Source organism: Lissotriton helveticus, chromosome 11, assembly GCF_964261635.1.
Source record: "Lissotriton helveticus chromosome 11, aLisHel1.1, whole genome shotgun sequence".
NCBI classification, from domain to species: domain Eukaryota; kingdom Metazoa; phylum Chordata; class Amphibia; order Caudata; family Salamandridae; genus Lissotriton; species Lissotriton helveticus.
Window position 1 is genome coordinate 971,955,322 of NC_136072.1, and position 23,959 is coordinate 971,979,280.

The 23,959-nt window shown below is 46.8% G+C and overlaps 1 protein-coding gene across 2 annotated transcripts in view; it reads right to left on the reverse strand.

Annotated features, from left to right (window-relative positions):
* Positions 1-23,959, reverse strand: part of SEZ6L (seizure related 6 homolog like) — a 1,424,144-nt gene that overhangs the window by 68,249 nt on the left and 1,331,936 nt on the right. Inside the window, exon 15 of one of the 2 annotated variants that reach the window (XM_078667320.1) lies at positions 16,083-16,194. In XM_078667320.1, the coding sequence (XP_078523446.1) occupies positions 16,083-16,194 (112 nt within the window). Of the gene's footprint in view, positions 1-16,082; positions 16,198-23,959 lie in introns of both variants that reach the window. The other variant, XM_078667319.1, reaches the window with a different exon arrangement.

The window sequence follows — 23,959 nt, forward strand, 5'->3', positions numbered from 1 at the left end:
ATTATGGTATTAACAATAGAGCTGTCTTCCTCCTACCCTGTTACGTAAAGTGCCGGAAGGAAAAGGCTTCTATTAAATCCCTCATTCATAATTATTGAGACAATTGGATTAGAGCTGCTGATATTGTGGCATGTTTTGCTTCTTATTATAAGGATCAATATACTCCTGAAATCACATTAGTGGAGGAGTCTCTTATTAATGACTTTTCCAGCCTTAAACCTAGAGTCTCACCATTGCCAGATTTCTCTATTTTAGAACGACTGCTTAATATAAAGGACATCCACTTGGCCGTAAAGTCTCTTCCTAAAAGTAAAGCATCGGAACCAGACTGTTTCAGTGTTGAATTTTATTTCCACTTTACAGATCTCCTCTTCCCCAAACGCCTCAAGTTATTTAATCATTTCAATACTCTAAAATCCTCTTCAGGATCCTTTGTGGATGCCACAAAATGTTGAATCCTTAAGTAGGATCTAGACCTGACTCAATGTAAGAGTTACAGACCTATTTCTTCAATCAACACAGATTACAAGATATGTGCCAAGGCACTGCCTCTTAGCTTACTTCCTCTAATGCCTGATCTCATTGATGTACATCAATGCGGTTTCATCCCACAATGGAATGTTGCAGATAACTCATGTACTTTCCTAAACATCATTAATAAAGGTCACAAGATTAAAGATCATTTGGTGGTTGTTAGAAATCGGGTCTCTAGTTGGCAGGGGTATGTTACTGTAGTCCAAGTAGGAACCACTGGTTTCGACAAGGTAGGTCCAAAAACACCCAGGACCACCCTCTGGTAGCTTGGCGCAGAGCAGGTAGGCTAAACTTCAGGAGACAATATGTAAAGTATTTGTGTAACAACCACCCACCATAACACAGTAAAACCCCACAAAGGGACACTACACCAGTTGCTTATAAAAATATAAAATATTTATCTATGTTTTAGGCAAGGTCAAATCCATAAAAATTCCACATATATCATGAGTTTCCTTTCAGGGGTTTCTTTGATGGGGAAAAGAAGAATAAACTTGTAGCGCCAGTAGGAATACAACCTCAGTCCCAGGCATCATAGGAAGTCACTTGCGAAGGCAAATTCGTTGTAAGTAATGTTGGGCACGTGTCCCTGGGGCGCATAATCCTTCTTACCCTGTGATAGGGTTTAGGCTAAGTAGGGCATTTCTTAAACTAAATATGGCTGCAAAAGTTTGGTCTTCCAGTGCTACTATGCTGCTGCGGTACTTACAGCTAAATGCTACTGCAAAGAAACTGGTGTGCTTAATGCTGATTTGCCCCGGTGCGCTATTTTAAAGTTCGACAGTCCCTGGGGGCCCGGTATTGGCTTAACACAGTCCCCGGCAGTCCCCCCAAAGGTAGACTTTCCGCAGCCTCTGTGCCACAGCCCGCCCAAGGCAATGCTTATGCACAGCAACACAGCTCGCAATGTGGAGCTTTTACCTGGGGGGAGAAGGACGAGGCCGATACCGGCTCGAGGTTCTTTCCGTCTTCGGGGCTTAATGCTTTGGGATGATGGTGCGCGGAGGGGTGGGCTAGCCGTTACCAGGGCGAGCACAGCTCCTCTCCTTCATCGGCGATGACATGTCTCGGCTGAGTCCAGTCGCCAGTTGACGCCTCCCGCTGGCACCAATCCCAGCGCGGCGCTCTCCTGAAGTCGCCGGGGATTCCTCACAGTGTTTCCCTAGGCTCCTGGGCTGGTGGCAGTGATCCCTGGCTCACAGCGCTCTTGTTTGTAGACCCGGGGCCTGCAGCGGTGAAATCGGCTAACGGCTCTTCCCTTCCAGTGCTTCCAGGTCACGGGCAATCAGCACCTTCAGGCTCCCGGGCTGGGGAAATTAGCATACACTGCGTGATGTGTAGATCTCGGGCATACACAGCGCTTTCGAGTACCCAGGCCAGCGGTGGTGCAATGAAGTTCTGCACACAGGTCCCCCAATGAGGTGCAGATACCCTTGCGCACAGTGTTTCAGGGACAGTCCTGGCAGTCTTGTGATCCCCCAGAGACCAGGGGATTAGTTAGTCTTATTTTGGAGACACTCTTGAGGTGATGTCTTAGTTTCCCTCTGGCAGTGCAAGATCAGCAGGCAGGCAGGGCAACTCAGCTAGCTTGGGGCAGCAGTTCCTGGAAGCAGTCAGCCTCGGTAGATAGTGGAAATCCTCCTGGTGCAGCAGTCTTCATTCCAGCAGAGTTTCTTCCTTATCTAGATGTGTAACAAGAATATGTGGACAGGACCCTCCCTTTTATAGCCTAACACCCAGTCACTAGATGGCTGTGCCTGTGGCTGTTAGTATTTTACCACCCAGAGTAGTACTGACGGCATCACATCAAAGGGAAGAAATCCCCAGCATCAAGGAATGAAGGGACAAGTCTGAGTATACTTAGTTGGAACGTGGCAGGTCTTCGATCAAAACTTGAAAATATTGAATGGCTAAATTTGGTAAGGGAACGTGATATCCTGATGTTTCAAGAAACTTGGGCACCGAAAATTTATACATTGAGGGTTTTCATTGTTATAGTGTCCTTTCACAAATACCAAGGAAGGGAAGACCATCAGGGGGTTTGTTCATAGCATTCAAGGTGACAGCCAGAGGAACCTTTGAAATAATACCAACGCACAGCCTAGATCTTCAAGCTGTACTGTTTAAAAGGGGTATTCAATTTTATCTATTACATTTCTATAATAATGACTTCCAGTCAGTCCCTAACAAAAGCTTTGTAAAGTTATTTGATTTCATCTCTGATCTGGATAATCAGTCTGCAAAAGGAGATACTTTAGGCATTTTATTAGGTGGCGATTTTAATGCAAAATTTCATAGCCAAGGCACTGATATGCAAACATTTTTTTGCACACAACACTCTTATATCAGAGGCCGACAACTTAAAAGACTTATTAATTCGCATAACTTATCTAATGTTATGGACCTAGTTGTAAGTTCCCATAGAATTAACCTTCCGACATATAGAGGAAGGGGAAGTGGCTCTACATTAGATTATGTTTTTGTATGCCCGCTAATCGAAAAACTGGTGACTTCTGCTGCGGTCACACCGTCTGATTTTGGGGTTCATAACCCCATTAAGGTAGCATTAAAAGCAATCAGATGGACTATCGCTCATAGTGATTGTGTAATGGCAAATTTATCGGTCTCAACAGATAATCTAAGACTATGTTGGAAAGGGACAGATAATGCAGAAGTCTTTAAGGCACTGGCAAAAAACAACATGCCTCTGATCGAGTCCTGCCTGTCTCTTGTCTCAGCACCTGAGCAGATAATTGAGGACTTTGGTAAGATATGTCTGACTGTCAAAAGCCTCATATCTAAACCACCCAAAAAGGTAGCACTTGTCCCTAGTTGGTTTAATCAAGACTGCTCTAAAGCAAATAGGAACCTTCGTAGGGCTATAACCACTATCCCGAGATGCCCTATAACGGTTAGGCAGGCCAGAAACAATTACAAGGTAGTAACCAAAAATAGGAGAAATGAAGTCCTAATGGAGCGCTGGGACAAGGTGTCTGACGCCGCCAACCTAAACAGTGCTAACATCTTTGGGCAGCAGTGAGGGAAGTCCGTTCCATGGAGCAGTCACTGACGCCTATTAGTTGCAACATAACTAGTGAGGCCTGGGTGGATCACTTTGCAGCTATTTACTGTGCCCCACTTCCATCTGACCCAACACCTATTTTTGGCAATCCTACACCTATAGACATCGGCATCTCAGAAGTAACCGAAGCTATTAACCAAAGTCTAGGCAATAAAGTGCCTGGCCCTGACGGGCTGCCAATGGACCTAACTAAATGGAACCCGCCGTTTTGGGCCCACTTACTTTTGAATATTTTTAATAATTTGACCCTGGCGAAGATTCTAGAAACATGGGCCAGAAGTGTAATAGTACCGATCTTCAAAAAAGGCGATAGATCACTACCGTGTAACTATCGACCTATATCCCTAATAGATAACACCCTTAAAATTGTAGGTAGAGTTCTTTATAACAAAATTTTAGATTGGGCAGAGGAAACTAACATCTTGGACCCTTGTCAGCTGGGTTTCAGGAGCAAAGTGGGAACAAGGGAGCAATGCCTTAACCTGAATTTAATTATTAGCAAATATGCTATTGCTATGAAATCCCCGGTCTATATGGCCTTCAAGGATTTGTCCACAGCTTTTGACCTAGTTAATAGGTCCAAGCTGTGGGCAATCCTTTTATCCAAGGGTCTGGATGAAACCCTGGTCAATTTTCTGGCTTATCTGCACAGAGATCTTAAGGCCCAAGTAAGAATGGGGGTGGGAGGTGAGGTCTCAGGACTCTTTAATATTGGCAGGGGGGTCAGACAAGGTTGTGTTCTGGCTCCCCTGCTCTTTATTATATACATCAATGACCTGAATGCCTCCCTGAAACTGGTTACCCAAGACGTCCCATATATTAACAAGGTATCTATCCCTGCGTTGCTCAACACCGATGACGCAGTTTTAATAGGGCGCACATCAAATGCAAAGATTTTAACACATTTTATGAAAAACTTAGATTTACAAGTCAATTTTTTTTTTTTTTTTTAATGAACTGTGGTCCGGGCAAACGGGTTATACGCCTGTGGCCGGCTGGGTGGGAATAGGCAAGAGGCGAGTCTTAGTTGTGATCAAACCAGGTTTTATTGACTGAAAGAGTCTGTCAGTACAGGTAGGGCGACTCGACACAGGCCGCGGTGAGCGACTTCTTTCCTTCCTGCTTTTATGGATGACCCCCTCCGCTCGGCGCCGGGTCGGGCTCCGCCGTCCTCTTCCGTCGTGGTCCGTCTTGGCCCAGGTTCCGCCGAAGGGGGAGACAGAAACAGAGGTGGTATCAGTACTAGGGTCAACTCACAAGTTGCGTTTGGGAAAAGGAGTGAGGGAACGATTAGTGCTTCAGTTATGTCCAGGGTTGTGAGGGTAGTGCACGGGGGGACTTACTCTACGGGCTTTTGGGTTCTCCCTTCCTTAACCGCAACCACCCAGTAACCCTACCATGTACCTCTGTTAGCCACGCCCCTCCATGGGAGTGGCTGGGCGAATCGTGGGTCCGTTGCCCTCCTGGGACCGTCTCTCCCGATGTTCGGCGTAGGACTCCGAGTCTTCTTCCGCCCTTCTCCTCCTCGCTTCGTGAGCCTCCTACTCCTGAAGCACCGTCGCCCTCCTTCTCCGCAATCTCCTCCTCTAAGTCCACTGCTCCGGCTCTGGCAGGACAGTCGTCGGCTCCGCTGCTCCAAGCCGCTTCTCTCCACGCTTCGCCTCGGCTCAACACTCCTCCTCCGCTCCACGCCTCTACTTCTCTCCCCGCTGCTCCTCTCCTCCTTCCGACTCCGCTGCTCCACGCCACACCTCCACTCTGCTCCGCTCTGACCGCTCCTCCGGTGTATAGACACACCTGTTCCGGCAGCTGGGCGTCCTTTATGCAGATGATGTGCTCCTCCTCTTCCTCACTCGGTCCGGGCCAGTTAAAGGGGCCGTGCTCCATATCCTCCTCATCACAGCTGTACCGTTCCAGCCCCTGGTTCCAGCTCGCTCTCTCTGCCACCTGTTGAAAGAAGAGGGGGGGGGTCATAGTTTATAGTCGCCTTCCGGGATACAGGGGGGGGCGTCCCCCGCCTCCCGGTTACAACGTCCGATTGTAATAGATGGCCATAAGATGACGGTGGTAAAATCCTTCGTATATTTGGGTTCGGCCCTTGCTGCGAACAGCTTCTGGAGTGAGCATTTAGCTCACGCCAGGAGCAAGTTCTCAAAGGCCAATAACTCGATTCTAAGCATCCCTCGCCCCAAGACGATGGGTGCAGCATTAGCTGTCCAAAGAATTTATAAACTTCAGTGTACCCCGGTAGCGACTTATGGCGCTGAGATATGGGGGACGGCCAACTGCTCTGGTATACAGCAGGAGGACAATAGATTCTGTAGAAAAATACTGAATGTCCCTATCTCATCCTCCCACTACATATGTTACAAAGAGCTCAAGATTAATTTTATCACTGATTATATTAGGGCTCACCCAGCACTTATATGGATTGCTGTATGGAAGAATGAAGCAGCCACCCTGACTCAGTCAATCATTAAGGATTGCTTAGGTTGTGCTAGGGGTCTAGATATCCCGTGGTTGGGTGGAGTGTTGAGCAGTTTGCGCAGTATAAATATGGAAAGCATTTTTTGGGACCCTTCACTCGCTGCCCTGGTCGCAAAAAAGGATATGCAGAATGCTCTGTATTCCCTATATAAGACCGAGCGTGAGGCAGCAGAGGTCAGTAAAATTACTGTGCGTAAGTATATGGCAATCGAACATTATAGGTATCCACTCCATATTTATTTGTTACTACCGATGATCCGCTGGGAGACAAGCTTACTGTTTCGTTTAAGGGCTGGCACAATCCGTTTTGCATTCTCCTTCCCACTCGGTTATAATCCTAATCTAAACTTGATCCCGTGCCCGTGTGATGGAAGGAGTGAGCAAACTGTAAAGCACTTTATATTCTCCTGCAAATTTTACATCAAATATTTTAAACAGTTTTTATGCTCGTATTTTATTAAGAGAAGACAAATTAGCCTAGAGGCAGCATTTGATTCCATGTTAACTCTAGATGATGAGGACCTTATTTTTCGTTCTTGCACTTTTCTAAAAACGGCAGTAAGGGCTCGCAGATCCATGGTTAAAGACTGAGAGTTATGTAAATAGTTTTGTACTGTGATGACTCTAAATCTTGCACTAAGTCACTTTATGACTTGTATAATGAATGTATTTAGACTATTTGTCCGGCCAAAAATTTTAACATGTATGTATGTAATGTATTTCATATTGTGCTTTTATGGGTACTGTGGTACCCGAATAAAGATTGACTGACTGACAGAAAGGGGAGAAGCTTCTGGAAGGGTCTAGGAGTTTCTGGGATGTTCCCTGCCTTCCCTGACCTGGCGCCTGGCTGTCTACAGTGATAAAGGCAGGGTTGTTAAGTCTATTGTGGGGCATCCAGGCCCAGCCTATTCATGTGTAAAGGTGTGAATCACCACCCCCTCCTCACAGCCCAGGAAGGCTACCAGCATGCAGATTGGAGGGGCGAGTCTGCAGTGCACAAACTAAGTGCAGGCAAGAAAAGGTCCACTTTCTAAAAGTGGGTATTCTAAAGTAGTGGTGCCCAGACCCCATATATCAATAGAAAGGGTTCGCCGCTACGATTCCAACTATACCAAACATGACATAACTATTAGGTCCCAGTCAGCAGTTATCTCATAGGGGGTTCCCAATGTTAGTCTATGGACGGGTAGGCATCACTGCGGTAGCAAGGTCCTGTGGCAGGTATGCCAGTGTCATCATGTTTTTAGTGGAGAGCACCTGCACCTTAAAACTGTTTAGCAGTGGTAAGGTGCCCAGAGTCCTAAGTCCAACATAAATGTGCAGTCAAGTGGGAGGCAGAAAGGGCAAAGATGTAGGGGGAGACCGCCCTAAGGCTGACAGGTCCAACAGCGGTGTTATCTTTGGACACAGAAAAAGCTTTTGATAGGGTCAATTGGTGGCAAGGATTTGGTCCTAATGTTTTCCTTCTTATTTCCTTGTTATACTCCTCACCACATTCTTCTGTCATAGCTAACTGTATACGATCTCCTTATTTTCCACTTAACAGAGGAACTCAACAGGGTTGCCCCTTATCTCCTTTGTTATTTGTTTTAGCTTTGGAACTTTTCCTTCTCTAACTAAGGAATTCAGATGACTTTTCTAGTTTCAAAATTAACAACATTCACTTAAGGTTTACAACATATGGAGATGATATTCTTTTATTTATGTCACACCCAGACTGTTATCTTCCTCCCTTCTTTCATGAACTCAACAAATATTCACTGGTATCGCTATGTAAACTAAATGTAAACAAAACAGGTATTGCCATTGTACCAAAACTGTATTCATTGAAGCAGGCCTCGTCTGGAACTCTTCCAAAATCAAATGCTTCGGCGTTTGGTACTGTACAACTCTCAAGGACCTGTCTCCAAAGTACCTTTCATTGTGTGGTTGTCTAGACATTTTTTAAATTATGCTCCTCTCCATTATCAGCTTCTTACTCACGATGCTCCCTATAAAGATCTCCAAGTGGCTCTTTGGCTCAATTGACAAGATCCTTTCCAAATTACTTTGGCATGGTAAACCTCCTCGAATCTCTTTGTCACAATTAAATCATCCTAAGTCTCAAGGAGGCATCACCGCCCCCGATGTTATTAAATATCATAGGGCTTTGGATATCAAGAAAATACAAATTTATATGACCCAACCCCTTGATGCTCCTCAGAAGCCATGGTTCGCCTAAAACAGGCTATGTTATCAAGCTTCTCTCACCAATACATTCTTTTAATGCCCAACCCTCCCAAATTGGGGTTACTTTTCACTATGTCTCACGCCTGCACCTTATTAAAACCCTTTTTTTCGTTTCACCCTTAACCCCCATTAATCAGTTTTGAACAGCCTTATTTGGCAAAATAATTTACTTACAAAATGAGGAAAGACTTTACAATGGAAGGCATGAATGAACAAAAGTGTACATCTCATCTCGCAATTATGCTGTTCAGGTTCACTAATTACATTTTCCGTGTTATTCTTCACATACAATCTGTCACCTCATATGGGTTTCCAGCATTATGAACTGAGTTATTCTTCACATACCATCTCTCACCTCATATGGGTTTCCAGTATTATGAACTTTCCGATCTGGTACATAATACACTCATGCATCACTCCTCACCTGATACCTCCCATCCTGGCTTATCTCTTCCCCCGATCGCATCAGCTATTCACCCTATATACCATATACAAATTCTGATGAGCACCTGATCCAGATAGGGAAGAACACTTACAGAAACATTATGGGAATATGATCTGGGTCTCAGTTGGAGAACCTCTCTGTGGGACAGAGAATGGACCAAAATGAATTTCCCTGGATGCACTGCTAGCCTCACTCAAACCGTATTCATTTTTTTAAATAGACTCCTAAAGAGAAGTGTGTGCCTAGGGGCTGTAATTCAAATGCTACTAGTGGGCCTGCAGCACTTATTGTGCCAGCCACATCAGTGGCCCTGCAAATATGTCTGAGGCTTGCCACTCCAAAGTCTGCAAGTGTTATTTTAAACTGCCATGTCGACCTGGCAATCGCACCCACTTTCCAGGCCCAAGCCTTCCCTTTTATTACATGTAAGCTATCTCTACGATAGCCCAAGGGTAGCCCAATGGAGGGGTGGGAGGGGTGCAGTGTATGTGAAAGGTAGGACATGTGCTGGTATGTTTTACCTGACCTTATAGTAAAATGCTGCCAATTTAGTTTTCACTAGTGCAAGGGCTATCTCTCCCATAGGTTATCATTGGAGCTGCCTTGTAACTCCTAACAAGTGTAAGTTTTAATTGGGAAGAGATAAAGATTTGGGGCCTCATTTATGAGAAATGACGCGTTGCTGCATGAAAGCAGCAATGCGTCACTACTCGGTGCGCACTCCTACCGACATACCTGATGCGTTATATTTAATGTATGACGCATCATGTCGCAAGTAGTTACAGATACGTCAGTATTTCTGACGTATCTGTAAGCACAAAAGTGACGCAACTCCTGCAATGCGTCCTTTCACATGGGGCAAGCCCCATGTGAAAGGGCCTGCGTCAGTCTTACACCTGCTGTGAGGCAGGCACAAGATTTTGACTCAACTGCGTCCTAGAAGTGAAGCTGTGAAATCTCATATATTTCACTGTGTCACTTCTACGAGGCTTTTTTGCGGGTGGAAGGCCCCCCCCCCTGCATACATTATACCTGACGCAGATATATTCTAGCGCAGGGGTTTACAAAGTGAAGCATCTGCTTAGATGCATCACTTTGTAAATAGTGTGCAAGAGGAGGCATGGTTTACTCCGCCGATGCGTCACAAAAAGGGACACATCGGAAGCGCAAAACTGACGCAAGGCCTCATAAATGAGGCCTTGGTGTTTGGGTTCCCTGAACGCAAGATTTAAAACACATTTTTCTGTGAAGGTTTTTTTTAATTGTGCATTTGAAAATGTCACTTTTAGAAAGTGGGCATTTTCTTGCTTTACAATTCTGTGTCTCTGCCTGCCTGTGGAATCTACGTCTGGTTTAGACGGACAATTGGGCTGTCTGTGCATTCACTCTAGACAGTCACACAAAGGGAGATGAGGTGTGCTGTGCATATCCTTTCAGAAATGCCTATCAGCAGGCTAATGGGCCTGCCTGAGCTAGAGTGGTGGGAGGAGGTGCCACTGAAACTTAAATAGGGCTGTAACTGTCCTCTCACAATGCTATCTCCAGCCCCATGTAGTGTGTCTAGAGCCAGGTCAGAGCAAGGCAAGATGTACACATTTCAAAGACTATCCTTTGAAGTATGCCTACTTCAAAGGTGGAAAGTGGTATAAGTATTGGACCTACAACACCACATCTTTAGAACACTTCTAAACTGAGTACTCTGCAGGAGAGCTGTCAGGAGGAGTACTGACCCTTTGCCCGGTTGCTTTGCTGGGTTGACCTGCAGTTGTTGGTCCTGTCTGTGAGCAGTATTAGAACTAGACATTGCTTTCTGGAATCCTATTTTCCAAGTTCTCCAAGGGTTTGTGTGTGGTGGTTTCCTGTTGGAAATCTAAAGGTCATCAAAGACATCTTCTGCAGCTCCCCTCAACTCCTATGCTGGGAGTTCTTACCTTTCCAGTGGTGCCAACTCCAATTCTGGGCCCTTGGAGATGGTTTTGCTGCTTTAAAAGCTGAAAACCCATGCATCGCCCTTCAGCGCTGTTTTTCCCGCCACAAGTTTGCTGCTGTGCAGTCGAAAAACCAATGCACTGATGTAGTGCGGCCCGAAAATTGATACAGGGCCTGTTCGTGGCTGGAAGAACCACTATAGCCCGAGTCTAGAGCACCCTGTCTCCGACGTTTGAGACCCATGCGCCGACTTCGATACAGGCTCTGCTGTGTGGCTGAAGGAATCGATGCAGCGCCCGTTTCGCGTCCACATTGACCCAGCATTCCTGGATTTTTAACGCATCACACCGTTGCATCGCCCCACAGTAAGGAGACACTTTTGGAATTTGGTGCATTGCTTCTCCTCACAGTAAGGAATTGGCGCAACACCTCTACTGCGTGTAGCAGAACTGACATCTCAGTTCACCCGGGATTCAAGAATCGACGCTTCACTTGTGTTTTCTATTGCTTCTCTCCTCTGTGGCAGTTTTTCGTCTCAGATTTTGCCATATTAGCGGTATTTTGTGCTAAAACCAACTCATCCAAAGAGTTCTATGGACTAACTTGCTTAAACCTTTAAAATAGTGATAACTTTGTGTATGTATGCAGTATTTTTATCGTTTTGGTCTTGTTTGGTTTAGATAAAGATTGGTTATTTTTCCAAGCTGTTGTTGTGTCCAATTGTTGTGTTTTCACTGTGTTACTGTGTATTGTATGTACAAAGGCTTAACACATCGCCTCAGAGATAAGCCTGACAGCTCGTGTCAAGCTACCAAGGGGATAAACAGGGGTTATCTTGGGTGTGTAACTCCTTTACCCGGACTAAAAATTACATAAACTGTATTTTTAGATGTGCTCAACTTTCAAATGCCATTCCTCTGTAAGTTGCAATGTTCTATCATATTTAATGTTGCTTTCTCAATAAACATTTTTGTAAATAGAGTGTTAACATTAAATTGCTTGATTAGTTAAAATCTTTGCAATGGTGCACATACTAAAATATTCAATACAGGTTAGTGATTGTACAATCAGAGATAATTCAGTAACTCGTCTTTTCCGGTGTACATTACATATTAAAAACAGTAACTAAAAGGAGGCGTTTTAGTTATCTCCAGAGAGCATATACCACCCCCTGTGATGAGGATCAATCCCTGCCTCTGCTTTGTGATGTAAAATGATAAATACTGTGGTCCAACCGACTGGCATGCCTAGTCAATTGAGATTATTGTTTGTGCAATTTCGCGGTTCTGTGCAAAGCTGCTGCAAGTATAATTATAAATTACTATATCTCAGTGTGCTTTTATGCAATTCAAGTACAGATTTAAACAGTCTTATAAGAGTTATCAATTATATTCAGTCTTATGAAAGAAATCAGTTAGTAAGCTTATGAAATCTTAAGAACATTGCTCATCCCCCGCTAATGGATTATTATAATCTGTTCCTGTGAGGTTTCCTGTTGTCTGTCCTAATATTGCTGAGTCCTTTTATTGTGTCTATGGTTTTTAGTCTTTGTTCAACTAAACTCATGGGGGCAGATTTACAAGCCCCTTGCGCCACTTTTGCGTCATTTTTAACATGGGAAAAGTGACGCAAAAGTGGTGCAAGGGGCTTGAAAATCTGCCCTATGAACTTTACCATACGGCTGCTCAGTTGCACATCTGCACCAGAGAAGCATGCAGTTACCCCATGCCTACATGTCAGTATTTTTTTAAGATTAAAAAGTGGCCTCAGCAATGCTCTCCGGTCGTGTAGAAGTTCCTTTCATATGTATAGCAGGTGGACAATGTTCTCTCGCTCTTCCCCGCACAACCTGCAGCCTAATAATGAAGGACACTTTCATGGTGGGAGAAGGAATACTGAAGGTGGTAAACCTAGGCGATATTGTAAATATTTTTCCTTTGTGATTTTAGAGCAACCTGTACCTAAATCGAATTGAGGAATTGCCCTTCTGTAGATTTGCTATGTGAATCATCTATGGGCCCTCACTGATAGTGCTGATTTGTCCTCCTGCAAGGAGGCTCTTTTGACCATTTTGTTCACAAGTTCTTTCAAGCTTTCATGGGTCCCTGAGGTCTCAAGACACTTCGCAATCAAGCTGTTCTAGAGAGTATTCCAGGTAAAACCTGGAGGTGCTCTTCTCCTTGAGTGAAAGTTTTGCCAATGGAGGGCATTCAGTGTTCGGGTACCTCTCTTTCAATTTTGTTACAGCATTTGACACATGTTCCTGTGCGAGATAGGCCTTACCTCTGTATGCCAAAATTCAAGTCTTAGTTAAGCTGGAGATGTGTATTAGGCAGATTTAATATCATTCGGTCTTGTCTCTCCCTCTCATGGCCTCACTCTCATAAGTGAGTGTCGGTATAGGTTTTGCCTGTATTGCTTGGGGAGGCTTCTACCAGCAATCGTGTTTTTTATATTTTACTGCTATGCCTTTCCTTTTTATAGCCTCCTTTTGTGCAGCAAAGGTTCCTTTGCTGTCTATGGTGATTCCCAGATATTTATATTCTTGGACAACTTCCAGCAGTTGCTTCGCTAAGTGTCAAAGTTAAGCTCCTTTGGTTCCTCCTCAGTTCAGACTCATGTCTTTCGATTTGTCCAGGCTTATACTCAGACCATTCTCCTCTGAGAAACTTTGTGTTGCTTCTAATAAGCATTGGAGGACAACTGGAGTGCGGCTAAGAGAATTAGATCATCCACATACAACAGGTTCAAGAGCACATGTACCCCAATTTTTGGCGAATGCGAGTTTTCACTTGTCTAATCCTGGTGCCAGATCGGCCATGAAGAGGTTGAACAGTGTTGGTGCTAATACACCGCCCTCTTTTGGCCTCATTGAGGTTGGAATTTTCCTTGTCAAGTAACTTCCGCCCCCCCATTCTTACTTTTACCCATGTGTCTGAGTGCAGGAGGATTAGTTGCCTCAAAAGAGGAGGTGGAATATTTCATTTAGTAAGTTTGCTCCATTGAATGTTCCAGTCAATGCGATCAAATGCTGATCTGTAGTCAATGAAGGATACATACAGTGGCTGTTTAGCCTCTATACTAGAGTCAACCAATAAACATATTTACCTAAAAACTAATAACAAGTGATGCTTGGGGGATTACTAGGAATATTACATCTATCACGTGTTATAGAAGTTTGAGGGTTGCCTTTTTTTTAACCCCGACTCTGTTCAGTCTACTACTGCACCTATTCCAGAAAGGGCTAATCTTTTCTTATTTTACCGCCCTACATGTTTGGGCTTAGGTTGACCTTATGTACTTTCATGATGAAAGGTCAGCAATCAAGGTCAACAATGATTGAAGCAAAGTAGTGTGCAATGCGATTTCTTACACAATAACGAAGGCTGAAGTAAAAAAAAAAACCCTGGGAGTTTGAAGGACTTGACCTGCATCTCTCCAAGCCAGAACCAAAGTGACTCAAAGGGCTTGTTGCTTGCCTCCTGTTTTTAGTCTCAGGGACATCAAAGATTTCCAACCATCCACCTACAGCATTCGGATGGACTCTGCCCTCTGAGAGCCTTGCCCTGCCAACGGTTGCTAATCCAGTCCTGGACCATTGGAAGTGGGCTTAAAGGGCTGTAGCTGCTGAAATTGATGCATCATAGACATTGCACAGATCAGAACCGTTGCATCTCCCTCGATGCATCGTCGCTGCTGCACAGACTGTGGACCTCACATCGTCAACTGCATGGCACATTGACTCCAGGTCCCAAAGCATCTCCGACTTTGCGCAGCTGGGCACTGGCACATCACTTTGTGCTGTTAGATCACCTACAACCCAGAGGTTCGATAATAAATCATCACTTCATGCTCCTCGAATCTTGACCACCAACGTATCTTTGATGTTACACACCTCATAACTGACACTATGCTGTCATTGGGACGATCAACAACAACACATCACTTCCTCCTGCTGCTCATATCTTTTTCAACGTTGACAAATCTGAGATACTAATCAGTGGCACAAGGCTGGTCTCTGTATCTGACCCACACTCCATTGCGGTTGGCCTTAACTTTTGGACTTGACCCAGCCTAGCGCAACCAGATTGCCCCAGTTGGCGCTTAATGCTTTTAAGCACTACATTTCAGTTTATTCTTTAAAAATACATAACTCCAGTTATACTTATTGGACTGTTATCATTTCTGTCTTGTTTTGTTCGATAAATAAAGCTCTATTTTGCTAACCACGTGTGGAATCTTTTTGTGGTGTTTTCACTGTGTTATTTTTTGAAGTGTTGCACAAATACTTTATACATTGCTTCTTAAGTTAAGCCTGACTGTTCTGTGCCAAGCTACCAGAGGATGAGCACAGGTTAATTTATGGTGTGCATTTTACTTACCCAGACTAGGAGTGTGGTTCATGCTTGGACAGGATGCATAACTCTGCTAACCAGAAACCTAATTTCTAATAGCACATTTTCATGTTTTTCAAGATGTGACGAGCTAGGAGCTCTTAATAGAAAGCTATTTAAGTAACACATACAAGGTTAGGTTTAAAAGTAGCATTTAATTTAGTCCCTTAGTGCCTCCCTCTCTGTGTTTCTGTGTTGATGAACACTGTAAAGGAAGTCATCATTCTGCTCTACAATTGTAGCCCTTCTTCCATGTTTGGTAAATGTCCCGGTTTTGGTTTTCAAAATCTGGCCACCCTACAGCGTGTAGTCAGTGGTGTAGCAAATGTGCCATGGACAGTAATGCAAGCAAGTAAAATGGTCTCCCCTGGATCTCAGTTGGGTAGTTTAGGACAGCCATATTTGAGGTGCCATTGGTCACTAACACCTCGGGACCCTGGTTCAACTGTACCTATACAACAACCATTGGTCTGTGTGTTATGTATCACTGGGGCCCAACTGATCATAAACAAGATCCCTCATTCACAGTCCTCAACAACTGCACTGAAGTGCAGGGCCTGCTTTAGAGCTGGTGGAGCCCGGTGCAACAATCAATTTTGGCACCCCCACGTCCCTTGACCTCCTCCTTTGATTCTCTCACTACCACCTGCAAAAGTGCCCGTCATCTCTCCTATCATAAGATATTGCTAAGCAAAGCGTCACCCCCAGGTCACTGTGCCCCCCTCCACAGGTCAGCGCCCAGTGCGGCGCACTAGTCGCACTGCCCTAAAGCTGGCCCTGCTGGGGTGAAGAGGTTGCTACACGTCCCGTGCTACAAAACAAACTCAGATAAAGCAATTATAAATAAATAAATAACTTCTCATCATATGGAGATGTAAATATGAATGTTTTGTTAAAATGATGATTTTAAGGTAACATTTTAAAGGTTTTAACTAACCATACACAATAAAATCTATTACTTATTTATTTCTCATCATACCTTGTGATGTAGATGTATGCTCCCCCAAGCAGTAACGATATGATAACGACCGGGATGAATATTGCTAGCGCCATGTTTCCTCCTTCGAGAGATGTCTCTGCTGCCGCTTCAGCTACTGGAAAAACAATCGCATTCATTAAAGTGTGGTCAGCAGACAGACATTTTCTCACTTAACTTGTATTTCTTTGCCTCCTTAACCACAGACGTTCCCTCAGAATACGGACTCCATTAAGTCTGCTGTATCCAGGAGTGCAGTGTCATCTTAAAGATTTTGGGAGGCCAGGGTAGGACTATGTTGGGGGCCCCTTTTTGAAGTTTATTACACAGTTCCTGCTAATTTACACCCACATAATCCATAACTGTACCTAATTACGTAACGCACTTTCAGAAATAGGATCACAAAAAAATAATGTAAATATGTCTTGCCCAGGACCACAAAAATCCTTAAAATGACACTGGGTAGAAGACCCAGAGTAAGAGGTAAAGGCACAGAGAGGGAGAGTGGTTGGTTGAGATAGTGAAATAGACATAGGGGTCAGAGGTCAAATAGACAAAATGTTTGGCTGTGCCTCAAAACAACTGTGTCCGCGTGTACAAAGAAAAGTTCGATTATTTATTTGTGATAGCCGATTGCTATATTTTGTTTTGATGAATTCTTTGTACTGTGCTTATCCCATGCCGTGATAATACTGATCTCAATTATTTCTGCTGCAAAAATACTGAACGAAACATGCAAACGGCAGAAATAGTGACCTTATAATAAGATCTTTCTACCAAAATATCTACCTGAATAAATCTCACCATATGGCGAAGGTCCTTAAAGTTCCTAGGTCTGTTGTTAGAATGGTAATTTGACACAGACGTACAATAAATGCGAAGAACTTTGGGACAAGATTCAGACTTTTTTTCCCATCTGGTTTGTTTTGTAGTAGTGTACTGAAGTGAGGTGCTTACGGCAACAAACATTGGCGCAAAGGGCGCCACCAGTGCTAAAGCGGACCTCACTGTTCCTATTGGCTGATTTATATGAGACTCGTATTTGTCATCCTGAACAAAAATTAAGGATTGAAATACGAGCTCCGAGAATTAATCAGCGGCTGCGAGTGATTCAAGCATTTGCCCATCAGGTTTTTTTGGGTTATGGGAAAAAGTCGACACGGCAGAGGTGTTGAAATATGTAACACAGGTAAACTATGATTTATAACATACGATGTGAATAAGCTTGCCAATGCTAGCGGGCAGACATAATTAATCAATCAATCAATCAATCAATCAGTGACATTTATAGAGCGCACTACATACCCGTAGGGTCTCAAGGCGCTGGGGGAGGGGGGTGCCGCTACTGCTCGAACAGCCAGGTCTTCAGCTTCTTCCTGAAGGAGAGGTGGTCTTGGGTCAGGCGCAGGTCGGTTGGGAGGGAGTTCCAGGTCTTGGCGGCCAGGTAGGAGAAGGACCTTCCTCCTGTAGTCGCTCTTCGGATGCGGGGGACGGCGGCGAGGGCGTGGTTGGCTGATCGGAGGTGGCGTTTGGGAGCGTAGAAGTTGATTCGGCTGTTGAGGTAGCTCGGGCCTTGGTCGTGTAGGGCTTTGTGTGCGTGGGTGAGGAGGCGGAAGGTGATTCTTTTGTTGACGGGGAGCCAGTGAAGGTCTCTCAGGTGTCCGGAGATGTGGGTGGTTCGTGGGATGTCGAGGATGAGTCTGGCAGAGGCGTTCTGGATCCGCTGGAGTCTTTTCTGGAGTTTGGCGGTGGTACCGGCGTAGAGGGCGTTGCCGTAGTCCAGTCGGCTAGTGACGAGGGCCTGGGTGACGGTCTTCCTGGTCTCGGTGGGGATCCACCAGAAGATCTTCCGTAGCATGCGTAGGATGTTGAAGCACGCCGAGGCGACGTTGTTGACTTGCCTGGTCATGGAGAGGGAGGAGTCCAGGATGAAGCCCAGGTTGCGTGCGTGGTCTGTCGGTTTGGGTGCGGTGCCCAGGGCGGGAGGCCACCAGGAGTCGTCCCAGGCGGAGGGTGAAGAGCCCAGGATGAGGACCTCCGTCTTGTCGGAGTTCAGTTTCAGGCGGCTGGTCGTCATCCACTCGGCTACCTCTTTCATCCCTTCGTGCAGGTCGGCTCTGGCGGCGGCTGGGTCGTTGGTCAGGGAGAGGATCAGCTGGGTGTCGTCGGCGTAGGAGATTATGCTGAGGTTGTGTTGGCGTGCGATGGCCGCGAGTGGGCTCATGTAGACGTTGAAGAGGGTGGGGCTCAGAGAGGATCCTTGAGGGACGCCGCAGATGACTTCGGATGCCTCTGACTTGTACGGTGGGAGGCGGACTCTCTGTGTTCTTCCGTCGAGGAAGGAGATGATCCATTCCAGCGCCTTGTCCTGGATTCCGACGTTGCTGAGGCGCTGTACTAGGGTGCGGTGGCAGACAGTGTCGAATGCCGCGGAGAGGTCTAGGAGGATGAGGGCCGCTGTTTCTCCGTTGTCCATCAGGGTTCGGATGTCATCGGTGGCGGCGATGAGGGCGGTCTCGGTGCTGTGATTGGCTCGGAAGCCGGTCTGTGAGGGGTCGAGGGATCCATTCGTCTCGAGGAAGGCGGCCATCTGCTTGTTGACGGTCTTCTCGATGACTTTGGCTGGAAATGGGAGGAGCGAGATGGGGCGGTAATTCTTGAGTTCGGTGGGGTCCGCTGTGGGTTTCTTGAGTAGAGCGCTGAGTTCGGCGTGCTTCCAGCACTCAGGGAAGGTGGCGGTGTCGAAGGATGTGTTGATGATGTCTCGCAGGTGGGGTGCGATGACAGCGTCGGCCTTATTGAAGACGTAGTGAGGGCAGGGGTCTGTCGGAGATCCGGAGTGGATGGAGTTCATCGTTTGGATGGTGTCTTCGGTGCTGATCGGGGTCCAGGCGTGGAGGGTGGTGGTGGGGGGTGGTTGTTCGGTCCTGGTGTGCGTTGGTTGGTTGTTGAAGCTGTTGTGTATGTCTGCGATCTTGTTGTGGAGGTATGTAGCGAGGGAGTTGCAGAGGTCTTGCGATGGGGTGATGTCGTTGTTTCCTGCGCTGGGGTTGGATAGCTCTTTCACGATGTTGAAGAGTTCCTTGCAGTTGTGTGCGTTGTTGTCCAACCGGTCCTTAAATGCGGTTTTCTTGGCGGCGCGGATCAGCTGGTGGTGCTTCCGGGTGGCCAGCTTGAGGGTGGTCCTGTTGTCCGGTGTAGGTTCCCTTCTCCAGACTTTCTCGAGGGCTCGGCAGTTCTTCTTGGAGCTCTTGAGTTCGTCGGTGAACCACGGGGCTTTCTTGCTGCCGGGTCTGCTGGGCGGGGTCCTTAGCGGGGCGAGCTCGTCCGCGCAGATGCTGATCCACTTTGTGAGGTTGTCGGCAGCCTGGCTGGGGTTCGCTGAGCTGGCAGGAGGGTGCTGGCTCAGGGAGGTGGCGAGCTGGTCTGCTGTGATCTTGTTCCAGCTTCTGTGGGCGGTCTGTTGCTGGTGGTGGTGGGTCGTCGTTCTCTTGAAGGTGAAGTGGACGCAGCTGTGGTCCGTCCATTGAAGCTCTGTGGCGTGGCTGAAGTCGATGTCTGGGCTGGAAGAGAAGACTGCGTCGAGTGTGTGTCCGGCGAGGTGGGTGGGGGTGGACACCAGCTGCTTGAGTCCAAGATTGGCGAGGTTGTCGAGCAGGGAGCTGGTGTTGCGGTCGTTGTTGTTCTCCAGGTGGAAGTTGAGGTCCCCCAGGAGGATGTAGTCGGCGGAGGGGAGGGCGTGCGGGCTGACGAAGTCGGCGATGTCCTCGCTGAATTGTGTGCGTGGTCCCGGGGGTCGGTAGATCAGGGTGCCTCTGAGGGTGGTCTTCGGGTCGGTGTGGATCTGGAAATGCAGGTGTTCGGCGGTGGTCAGGGTGTTGTCGATGCTGGTTGTGAGCCGGATGGTGTTCCTGTGGATGATGGCGATGCCTCCTCCCATCTGGTTGGCGTTGCGGTCCCTCCGGACGATCTTGTAGCCTTCTGGGATAGCGATGGCGATGTCGGGAGCTGAGGAGGCGTTCATCCAGGTCTCCGTGAGGAAGGCGACGTCAGGGGCTGTGGCGTCTAGGAGGTTCCAGAGTTCGATGGCGTGTCTGTGGACGGAGCGGGTGTTGAGCAGGATGCACTTGAGGTGGTTGCTGCTGGTGTTCGGCTTGGCGGGTGCTGGTGTGCGGCAGGTCCGGATGCAGGTGAACTTGCAGGCGTGGCAGCTGAAAGGTCCGTGGGTGCGTCGTGGTGAGGCTTGGTGGCATTCTGGGAGTCGGCCGGTGTTGAGTGCGATGAGGGTGGCGGCGGTGTACGTCAGGCGGGTCGATCGGGGTCTTCGTGGGCCAGGGGTCCTGGCGCTGGGTGCGGTCCAGGCGCGGACGGGCGCAGACGGGCTTACCTTTGGCGCGCCTTCGGCGCACAATCGGCACGCCCGCTGCGCGTGAACGCTGCGCGTTCGCACGGTCGCCATATAAGGCGAAGTGCGCGGGTGGGCGGAGCAGCTGGGAGGCGGGAGCGGGGAGGGAACAGAAGGAAAAAGGGGCGGGGTCTGCGGTGGTGGCGGGAAGCGGGGAGGGAAGACGGGGGGCGGCGAGGAGGGCGGGAAACAGAAGGAGGACACTAACACGGGCAAAACTATTACCAAAACAAGCACAAATGGAGAACAAAACAAAGCTAACACGGGCAAAAACTATTACCAAAACAAGCACAAATGGAGAACAAAACAAGCTAACACGGGCAAAACACTATGACAAAACAAGCACAAATGTGGAACAAAACAAGGCAAAACAAACGACAGCAGGGTCAGCCGGCAGCGAGGCAGGCAGCGAGGCAGAGAGCAAGGAAAGGGGGCACACGCAGCAGCTGGTGGCCGTGCGGCGCGGGGGTGTCCCACAAGTGGGTCACACTTACCTGTGTCGCACGGTCGCCATATAAGGCCAAGTGGGCGGGTGGGCGGAGCAGCTGGGAGGCGGGAGCGGGGAGGGAACAGAAGGAAAAAGGGGCGGGGTCTGCGGTGGTGGCGGGAAGCGGGGAGCGGGGAGGGAAGACGGGGGGCGGCGAGGAGGGCGGGAAACAGAAGGAGGACGCTAACACGGGCAAAACTATTACCAAAACAAGCACAAATGGAGAACAAAACAAAGCTAACACGGGCAAAAACTATTACCAAAACAAGCACAAATGGAGAACAAAACAAGCTAACACGGGCAAAACACTATGACAAAACAAGCACAAATGTCGAACAAAACAAGGCAAAACAAACGACAGCAGGGTCAGCCGGCAGCGAGGCAGGCAGCGAGGCAGAGAGCAAGGAAAGGGGGCACACGCAGCAGCTGGTGGCCGTGCGGCGCGGGGGTGTCCCACAAGTATTAAAAATACAATACAATAATTACGAGGTTGCAATTGGGTTTTATTATTTCTCAGAGAATGCAAGGGCTATGTATTTACTCTACAGTTTTTTACGAGGTGTCCGACCTTTGTTTATTCACTTTTTCCATCATCTTGGTAAATATACAAGTGTGGCCAGACACACTTTTACATCTGTCAGAGAGATATGTCACGCTGCAAGTTTCCAGGAGTTAAATAAACGTATATTCTAGTGGGTAAAAAAATGTCCTTTAAAAAAGAAAAAAGAATCAGAACACTCCTTAACGCCAACTTGAAAAATAATTCTAGACAATCCACAAGGTGGCAGCAAGCGATTACAGAACAAACAAAGCGTTTTTGTTTGTTGGATAGTAAGATAGTTTGATTACTCAATGAAAGTTGGAAAATTGGGTAAACTGTAAACAGATATTAGGACCACTGAATTAAAGTTCTTTCTTTATAGGGTAAACTTTTTTTTCTAAATATGATAGTTACCGATAAACACGTATCTCCAGAATCCCACCTTTTATAATGTAGATTTCCGAGCATTTTGTAAATTCGTGCCAGTATGCTCTCTATACGCATTGTTTGTTGTAAGTGCATTTATTATAGCACTTCATACCACTGAGAAGGCACCAAAGCGTATCAGTAAACATAAAAACGCGAAAATATATACGAATCTTTCTTTTAATTTGTCCATATCTTAAAAGTCCAACAATAAATCGCGTACAAATATGACAGAATTCCATAATGCATTGTTTTTTTAATAATTGCCTTATATTTATATGTACTATAACAATCTGCAATAAAACAATAGTTTTTCCACTCTTTATGTTCTCGTTTTACTTATGTCCAAAGCATATCTATAACGCTAGATACAATTTATACATTAAGTAAAAAATAAATCCTCATTGAGCAAGCATCTCCTGTCTTGAGGGAAAGCAAACATATCCTGTAGTTGCCGCTGAGAGAGCAGGGTTCCTTAGTCTGTCACGCTCAGTGAATGAATATGGAACTGGTGACAGAAACATAGTATGATACATTTGCCTGGTGTACTGCGGACACAACGACTGGCGACGAAAATAAATCAGCACGCTGCTGTAAGCCCATCTGTTGGACTGCCAATTTAAACTGTGCCCTGTGGTGTAAAGCCTGTGTCTATGCTGTGGAACAACAACAGTGTTATCCAAAACCTGCCTGGCACCTGCTAGTTTGCATCCCTGTTAGTTAGCGTCTGCCTGCCGCGAGAGCTAACAAGAGACAGACGCAAGGCAGCTCGGGACCCCAATACAGGAGCCAGCAGAGAAGCACCAGAGGTGCTGATTCGCGAGGCTGCGCACAGCCAGTGCACTGCAGCTGTGGGTGGTCTCAGGCCCTCCACTGCTTGGACTGGACAGCGTGAGACTTCCCTCGTCACAGCGGTCACACATTAGCTGTGTGTGTGTGCAGAGACATAAGAGACATTTTAGTTTTCCCAGGAGGGACTAATAAAAACAGTGACCTGCAGACTCCTGCAATAAGGGACACACAATTTCACTTGCAGAACTGTGGCCAATAGAGAAGGCACGTAGGTCAATAAAAAGGGCCGAGAATGCGCAAGTGAACTCCCGATGTTGGAACGGACTAAATGAGAGAAGACTCAAAGGTGCATAACAAGCATTGGCAGAGCCAGTAGGTCGTGCCCAAGCAAGAGTTTGGCTTTGCCAATGCGCTTTAACAATGTTGTACATCAGAGTGTCTGCTGTTCAACATGGCTAAAAGTTAGTAGGGTAAAGGAAAGTGGCAAGGAGAGGAGTGTTTTGAAGTGGAATAGATAGGGGTGTTATGGAATGCTGTAGAGTGGTGTGGAGTGGGAGTGGTGCTCCTTAGAGTTGAGTGGCGTGGAGAGGAGTGAAGTGTCATAGAGTAGGGTACAGTGTTGTGGAGTGTCATGGAGGGAGTAGAGTGTCGCAAAGTGGAAGGGAGTTGAGTGTCGTAGAGTAGAGCAAAGTGTCAGAGTTGAGTAAAGTGCCATAAAAGGGAGTGGCATCGAGAGTCGTGGAGTGGTGCAGAGCAGAGAGGAGTGGCATAGAGGGTGCTGCATAGAGTGGAGTAGAGTGTTGTAGAGTAGAGTGATGTACAGGGGAGTAGACTGTCACAGTGGAGTGACAGAGTGGATTAGTGTGTCATAGAATAGAGTGGAGTAAAGTGGCATGGAGTGGCATAGAGGATGTTGCATAGTGAGTTGTATGGTGGAGTAGTGTCGTAGAATGGCATAGAGTGGAGTAGACTGCTGTAGAGTGGAGTGGCCTGAAGTAGTGTTGTAGAGCACAGTGGCATAGAGTAGAGTGGAGCAGCGTTGATTGCAGTGACATAGAGTGAAGTGGAGCAGAGTGCAGTAGAGTGGCGCAAAGTGCAATGGTATGGAGTGCAGTGGCATAGAGTAGATTGTTTCACAGTAGAGGGAAATTGGCTTAGAGTGGAGTGGTGCAGGGTAGAGTGGAGTGGTATAGAGAAGTGGCGCAGAATGCATTGGCATAGAATGTAGT